Source organism: Arachis ipaensis, chromosome B04, assembly GCF_000816755.2.
Source record: "Arachis ipaensis cultivar K30076 chromosome B04, Araip1.1, whole genome shotgun sequence".
NCBI classification, from domain to species: domain Eukaryota; kingdom Viridiplantae; phylum Streptophyta; class Magnoliopsida; order Fabales; family Fabaceae; genus Arachis; species Arachis ipaensis.
Window position 1 is genome coordinate 26,558,416 of NC_029788.2, and position 8,351 is coordinate 26,566,766.

Below are 8,351 nucleotides of genomic sequence, written 5' to 3' on the forward strand. Positions count from 1 at the left end.
TGGCCCCATTACAACCTTGAAAAGACCTCATGATGTTTGCATTGGTATATTAAATGTTGTTGATTGGTTAGGAGAAGAACAAAAATTAGAAAACATGATTAGAGAAGGATAGAGTGATTGTCCTATACACTAGAGAGATTAGAGTGTACATACATCATCAGTGAGGGTTCAATGCTTAAACTCTATGTTCCCTGTTTTCATGAGCTACCTTCTTGCATTTTTATCTGTTCTTACTGTATAAGAATTGAATTAGTGGAATCTGATCTGTAATTGTCTTGAAGAGCTTATTTACTTTTGACCAAGTGGACAAGAATCATATAGTTGCATTCACATATATATGTTGCATTACATTGCATGAGTTTTACATGTTCCTACTCATTTATTTTATCTCCTTCAACTAAGCATGAGGACATGCTAATGTCTAAGTGTGGGGAGGTTGATAAACCACTATTTTATGGTTTATATTGTGTTTAATTGTGTGGTTTTATCAAATTCTTACCCACTTATTCATATGATTAGCGTGCATTTATAATTCCTTCCCGAAATTACTTCATGGTTGAAAACTTGCTTCCTAGAGACTTTTAATTTTGTATTTTAATTCTCCTTTATTCCATTCGATGCTGTGATCTGTGTGTCAAGTGTTTCAGGTTTTATAGGGCATGAATGACTTGGAGATTGGAAAGGAAGCTTGCAAAAAATGGAAGGAACACAAGAAATTGAGGAGATGACTAGCGAGAAGTGACGCGGACGCATGGCTCACGCAACCGCGCGGATTAAAAACTGCACACGTGACGCAAATGCGTGGACGACGCACACGCGTGGCAAGGCAAAATGCTGGATGACGCAACCGCATGAATGACGCGATCGTGTGACATGCGCGATCTGCAGAATCTGCAGAATTCGCCGGGGGCAATTTTGGGCCCTGTTTTGACCCAGTTTTTTGCCCAAAAAAGCAGATTAGATCCAGGGAACATGTAGAGACAGAAGACAACATTCATTCGGCATAATTTTAGTTTTAGATCTAATTTTACTCCTCTTCTAGGTTTTCTCTCTACACATTCATAGTTCTTAGGATTTTAATTTTATTGCTTTTTGGACTGGGATATTGAGAAGAGTTATTACTTCCGTCAAGACTTCGTCATTCTAGTTTGTTTCCTTACTTGTTACTTACTCTTCTATATCCTTCATTTACTCAGAATTATTATTGGATTATTTTTAGAATTTATTAATACAAGAACTATTTCTATTTTAATTGATCCTTTTGATTATTATTTATCATGTCTTTCAATATTTCCCTTTCTTATTTCGTGGATTTTACAATCATAATGAGCAAGTAGTTCTTTAACTTGATTGGGAGTTGATTGACAGGAGGACCTTGAGTTGGATGCTCAAGAGTAAAATTATAGTTGGGTTTCGCGTTGGGTCGCCCTCTAATCACTGACACTAGTCCTTCCCAAGGGAGAGGATTAGAACTTGTGAATAGAAATTGACTTCCAACTTGCTTAACTTTCCTTTACCTGGTAAAAGATAACTGAGCCAGCAACCTTTAATTATCACTTTTATCTTGAGAGAACTCCATCAAGGATAGGGCTTCCAACTAATCTACTCCCGGTCAAGGTTTTTATTTAAATTACATAACTTCTCAGATTTAATTTCCTATTTATCAACTCAAACCATTTTTAGAAAATATCTGATTAATAAAATAGTACATCTTTCTGCAACTCGTTGCAAGACGACCTGGGATTCATACTCCCAGTATTTTAATTTTAATTTTGTGACAACCCCTTCTAAATTGATAAGCAGATTTTTGGTTGGTTAAGAACTGTACTTGCAACGTATCTCTCATAACAATTTCTTAACTCGCCAGTTTCCGCCACGTCAATGGGTGGAAAGAAGGTGTGTAGGGGTCTCCAATGTTCCAATTATTCTCAAAATTGAAAAGATGCAGACACCGATTGGTGGAATAGCAAAACATAAAAGCAGTAACTCTTTGACAAAAATCAATCATACCAAACTGCCCCTTGAAGAAGAAAAAAAATAAGGGTGCTCAAGCGGACAAAAGTCAGATCATGGTGCTGGAGGAGGAATTGGCAGGAGGATACTTAAAAGAAGAATGGTTCTGGTACGAAAAAGCAAGAGTTCAATGACTCAACTATGGTGATCAAAATACAATATTTTTTCCATTATTTAGAACCTAGAAGATGAATATGGAGTTTTGCATTTAGATTTGGAAGGAATTCGTAATGTTGCCCAGAGGTATTTTGAATCTATTTTTCATTCAGGTGTCATGGAGGACACTACAGATGTTATATCTACTATGAGAAAGAAAATAACAGGACAAAATAACTAGATGCTTACTAGGCCAGTAACTGAGGCCAAAGTGAAAAAAATTGTTTTTTCAATGAATCTATTTTCAGCTCTGGGAGATGATGGTTTTACAACGAAATTTTTTTAATTTTTCTGAAATACTATCAAAGAAGATACAATAAAGGCAGTGATGAGTTTTTTCTCAAGTGGCAAAATGCTCAAATCATTCAACCATTCTCATATTTGTTTGATTCTAAAAATTCCTAATGCTCCGACTATGGCCTAGGTACAATCAATAAGTCTTAGCTCGATTTTTACAAGATTATTTCGAAGATATTGGTGCATTATATATAGTTTATTATGAATAAAGTGATTAGTGATAATCAAAGCGCTTTCATTAAGGGTAGACTCATTAGTGATAAAGTATTAATTGCTCATGATTACATGCACTATCTAAAGAATAAAAAAAAATGGGGATTGGGATATGGGATATAAATTGGACATGAGCAAGGCGTATGATAGGGTGGAATGAAATTTTTTGTGGAAGGTGATGGAACAATTGAGTTTTTGTAATCGGTGGATTAATTGACTTAAAGAGTGTGTAACTAATGTTTCCTATTCTGTTATTGTGGATGGACAACCAAAGAATTTATTTAAACCTACAAGATGTCTCTACCATGTTGATCTTCTTTCTCCCTACTTATTCATTTTTTGTACAGATGGTCTTAGCCATTTGGTCTACAGAAGAGAATAGAATAATGGGCTGGTTGGTTTGAGACTTAATAGGGGTTGCACTTCTGCTAATCATTTATTTTTCGTTGATGACTCTATTATCTTTACAAAATCAAATCCTACCACATGTCAAAATGTTTTGAGTATTCTACAGAAATATGGAGGACTAAATGGCCAGGAGATTAACTTTGAGGAAGTCGACTGTCTTCTTTAGTCGCATTACTCCACAACAAGAGAGGAACCGTCTAGCAGATTTACTCCAAGTGCCAAATATTGGAGCACAGGATAAGTACTTGGGCTTTCCTACAACAGTGTAGAGATCCAAAACATTAACTTTTACTTATGTCAAAGAGAAAATCACAAAGAAATTACAGTAGTAGAAGAGGTTATTATTGTCGGTGAGTGGACGAGAAATTCTTATTAAGGCGGTTGGAGAAGCTATCCCTATCTACACCTTGGGCTCTGTTTCAAACTACCTGAAAAGCTAATGTAATTCTGGTGGGAACAAAAACAAAATAAAATAGAATGCAATAGATCAGTTGAAACACCTTATGCAAACCAAAAATCAGGGAGGTATGGGCTTTAAAGATCTCAAAGAGTTTTTTAATCTTGCAATGCTGGGCAAGCAAGGATGGAGATTCATCACTAAACCTAATGCTTTAATCACTAAAGTTTTCAAAAGGAGATATTTTACACATACAAATTTCTTGAAGACAGAGGTAGGGAGTAGTCCATCATGGGCCTGGTGGAGCCTGCTTGAAGGAAAAAAAATTCTTGAAAAAAGAGTTTACTGGCTGTTAATATCTGGGAGGAAAATTGGGTGGATAAACAAGGACTAATGTTAGCTAGAGAAAACGTCCAATTTCAACCAAATCTAATATGGGTTTCGTAACTTATGATATAAATTGGAGAATGGAACGCAAAAATAATTAGCAACAGTTTTCCAACAGAGATTTCACAAGTCATTCGCAAAATTCAAATTCATGAAGGTGACAAACTGATCTGGAGCAAGGAAAAGAAGGGGATTTAATCGTTAGCTCGGGATATAGAATCGTCTTCCAGATGTTTCATCCTTCGGTTGAGTTGCTAGATGACCGGTTCAAGAACAAAGGACTATGAGACTCCATTTGGGACCTCGAAACTCCATTGAAATTGAAGGGCTTCTATGAAAAGCTATTCACGGTGGTCTCCCAGTTTGGCAGAAATTAAATAGAAGAATTGCAGCAATTTTTAATACATGTCCGCGCTGCAATGGAAATCAAGAATCCATCATACACTGCTTTGTAGCTTGCTCACACTCAAAGCAAATCTGGCAATTAGCAGGAGTTCAAACCAGATCTGGAGAAGAAGAAGATGAGGCTTTTAGAGTCTGGTGGTTGGAGGTAAGTAAGGATAAATGGACGGACTCAGAATCGAAATCGATGAAGTTTAATTGCATTTCTTGTTTTGCAAATTTGGACTGCAAGGAACAAATGAATTTTTTAGAAAACGGAAGCTACTCCTGAATCTGTATGGAGAGAAGCAGTTGAATTAAATGAAGAGTAGTTCCTTCTCAAGACATGCATGCTATGATTTTTTTTTCCTTTTCTTTTCTTTATTTAATATGTTTGTTTTATGTCTTGGTATTGGGTTGCCCCATTTCTAAACTCGGGTGTGTGTTCTTAATGGACTTTTTGTACTTATTTTTATTAATGAATGCAAATTCTACCTTGGTTAAAAAAAAGTTTTTGATAAGCACCGGCCATTTTTAAAAAATTTTACTTTAGATTCTTTTAAAATTAAAAAAAAAAAGTATTTTTATTTTTAAAAGTTATAATTATAAACCCATTCTCTTTTATATTTTCTAACGAAAAATTAGGAACTTACAAGTACTTTTTCAAAATATTTTATCAAACTAAGTTTGTTTTAGAGGCTTTTTACCACACTATATTAGTATATAGTATATAAGAAAGTATAGGATAACAGCGCTTTTTTAAACAACGTAAATAATAAATTAAAAAAAAAGTTAATTTTAATTTTAAAATAAAATCAAATTTTGAGTTAATTAGGTTTAATCATAATTTTAAATCCTTTTTTATTTTTGTCGCAACCACTCTCTTGCAATCTTATGCCACTGCCACCCTGGTGCCCCCGCAACTGCTTTCTTGTTACTTGTTTCTTTTCAACTAAGTCGACTGTTCATTTTACTATGTATGCGGATGATTCTTTTCATTCTAAAGTTGATGCTTACTTACTCCACCAGTGGTAGAAGAAGGTGCGGCACGTTGCTTCTTCAGACGGTGGCATCGGCGGTGAGGTATGTTGGTAACGGCGCGACAAGAAAGAGGAGTGAAGCGACTGCGGTAAAAAGAGAGAAAAGTGCAAGGTGAGAGATTAGAATTATGGTGGATAAATGGGATAGAATGTTTTTTTATTTTAGTGGACCTAGAATGCAGTCCATTATTTACGTTATTCGCACCCTCCTCATTATTTACCTAGCAGAACTCATAGCATATACTCATACTTTGCTATTGACTTGAGAAGAAAGATTTTACTAGTCTCTCAATTTCGATTATGTTATATTTACACCAAAATCAGTCACTAAAATCAGTCACCAATAACATATTAAAAATAAATTAAATCACACATATATTTATACACAAATATATTAGTGACTGGTTTTAGTGTACAAATAACATTTTTCTCAATTTCATATCTATGGCACTACTAGGCTTTATTTTTCCAATGACGGTGAATTATTATTATTATTATTATTATTATTATTTAATTGATAATATCACTTCTGTAATGTATTGTATTGTCTAAATTATTTTCAACCTTTTAAAAGTCTTTTTCCATAATCAAAATGTAAAATAAAATAAATAATGAAAATAGAAGATAATTTCGACAAATCACATAAAAAAAAATCTTTATCGAATTCATCAGTGACAATATCAGTCTTCTAATATTTACCTCTCTTAATATATCTATAGACTTGGTTAGTATAATAGAGTCTAACATAATGTTTCAAGTTTCAAGAATTATGTTAAGTTTATATTAAACTTCAGCTGATTTAATACGTAATAATACATACTAACCGATTTGATGGCTGTAAGTATTTTAAATATTTGAATTAACACAACTTGGATGTCATATGATAGATCAAGACGGAGGCCCAAATTCGGCCTTAGAATTAGATACGAAATCACTCATATATAAATTAAAGAAGGTAAGGTAATTATTTGGTATTATTGACGAAGTATTGCTGACGAAATGAGATGATGATGGTGTTTCAGTTGATTGAATGATTGGAGAAGATGTGCAACAGCTTGTCTATTGTTTGAGGAGTGAATTTCCTAGCAAACAAGTAACATGGCCTCTCAATTCCATTCCATAAGCAAGGCTGTCTTTTAATTTCTTTCTGTAGTAACAACAAAGTAAAACATATATGAGAATGAGATCACAATTTGTTAATTTCATCAATAATATAATGAATAATGAATGCATTTTATTAAATGAATAGAGATCAGAAGAGTACGTATATATATACCTTCATGTTGCTGGTAACGTGCATGCTGACATCAACGGACTGCATTATTGTGCAAATAGAAAGAGTGGTAATAGATTCAAAGAGTTGCTATTTTCTCAAAAAGCTTGCATAAACATTTATAATAAATTAAGTAAAATTATGCTGTTTCTTTTTAATTAATGTATTTTAATCGAGATAATATTAAGTTTAACTGAAATTTATTACAGCGCTCATCAAAATAGTTTTTGACTTTTAAAAATAATCAAATTGATCTCTAAATTTACAAATTGTAAATTTTTGTTGTCTCTAATTTAATTGATGCAACAGATACTAACATAAAGTGTTATAGTATCATATTGGGGATGCCATGTCATGCTGGCACTATAACACTTTATATTAACACTGTGTTATGGACAATTGAATTATTGACAACAAAGACTCGCAGTTTATAAATTTAAAGACAAATTTGACCATTTTTAAAAGTGAAGGACTATTTTAATAAGCGTAAAAAATTTTAGAAACTAAATTGGGCATTACATCATTTTCAATCCGTTTCTTTATAATTAATAGTATTTTCTATTCAAAAAATAGATTTTTTTGGTGTATAAAAAATAAGATGACATTTTCACTTAGGACGAACCGAAATATTGTTCAAGAGGTGGTATGTAACATCCTGAACCCCATATGTCTTTGGATGCCAGCCTCTTTTGGACCAATCAACATGTGTTACTGACCAATTTGCAATTCCACCAGGATCAACAATCTATAAAGATTTAAGCCAATCAGCTCACAGAAAACTGTTAAAAATAAATAGTACTACTTTTAAAATACTTACATTAAATTCTTAAAAAAAAAAAGAAAAAAAAAATCTTACATTGAATAAGGTAGGTAAGTAGTGCTCATCTACTATGCAATATTTCCCTTCAAACCCAAGCTGCATTTTCAAGAATATTCACATTATATATATAAATTACTTAGACAACTTGTTAAAATAGAAGTCAATGTTAAATTAGGCTTTTCAACATAATAAATATTTTTATCCTATTTTTAATAAGAGTTGAAACTACAAATTTTTTCCAATGAATCAAAGAAATCTCTATCTCTGATCTGTAGGAAAACAAAACTACACCATTACAGAGAGAAGATCAAATATAAGACAACTTAAGATGTTTAAATGCAACAACACTTAAGAAAACTGATTAATGATAAAAATTCATATGAAGTTTTTACTTAAGAATTATCAGATAATTCAACAGATTTAACTAATTTATTATCTAACTAATCTGAATATTAACTTTACGTAAATTACAAATAAATGCATGTAAGTTAAGTTTTCATCTTGATTAATACTGTTTTATGACAAGAAGAATGTTGAATTCAGAAACTACACCTTACAGTAAGCTCGAAACTTTGAGTAATAGAGGTTGTCAGCGATAACTACAAGAGCATGTTGCCGCTTCAAAGTAAACCACTGCACGCATAACCAGCCACATCAATACACAGCTTTCTATCAAATATTGAATATTTCAAGCAAGTAATTAAGTAGCTACAACACTATATATATAAAAAAAAATTTTATGAGAATTACAAATTAAAATAAATCAACAGATTAAATTATAAATTTTAATAAAGATTTACAATTGAAGTAGATTTTTATTATAATATCTGTTTTATTTTTTATAAATTTTATCAAAACTATGTTTAATTTATTTTTTATAATTTTTATTTTATTTTTTTTAAATATTTATAATTCTTATTTTAATTTTTTTTAATTCTTATTTTATATATGAAATAAGTTTTTATA

At 32.0% G+C, this 8,351-nt stretch overlaps 1 protein-coding gene and 1 long non-coding RNA gene across 2 annotated transcripts in view; both read right to left on the reverse strand.

The window, feature by feature from the left end:
* Nucleotides 1,073-8,351, reverse strand: part of LOC110270999 — a 27,293-nt gene continuing 20,014 nt past the window's right edge. The window contains exon 4 of the long non-coding RNA XR_002360897.1: nucleotides 1,073-1,088. This is a non-coding gene — a long non-coding RNA (uncharacterized LOC110270999). The remainder of the gene's footprint in view (nucleotides 1,089-8,351) is intronic.
* Nucleotides 6,056-8,351, reverse strand: part of LOC107636290 — a 5,528-nt gene continuing 3,232 nt past the window's right edge. The window contains exons 7-11 of the mRNA XM_016339809.2: nucleotides 7,938-8,018; nucleotides 7,422-7,481; nucleotides 7,188-7,310; nucleotides 6,569-6,607; nucleotides 6,056-6,439 (exon numbers count right to left, since the gene is read on the reverse strand). Of these exons, the coding sequence (XP_016195295.1) occupies nucleotides 6,311-6,439; nucleotides 6,569-6,607; nucleotides 7,188-7,310; nucleotides 7,422-7,481; nucleotides 7,938-8,018 (432 nt within the window). The 3' untranslated portion in view covers nucleotides 6,056-6,310. The remainder of the gene's footprint in view (nucleotides 6,440-6,568; nucleotides 6,608-7,187; nucleotides 7,311-7,421; nucleotides 7,482-7,937; nucleotides 8,019-8,351) is intronic.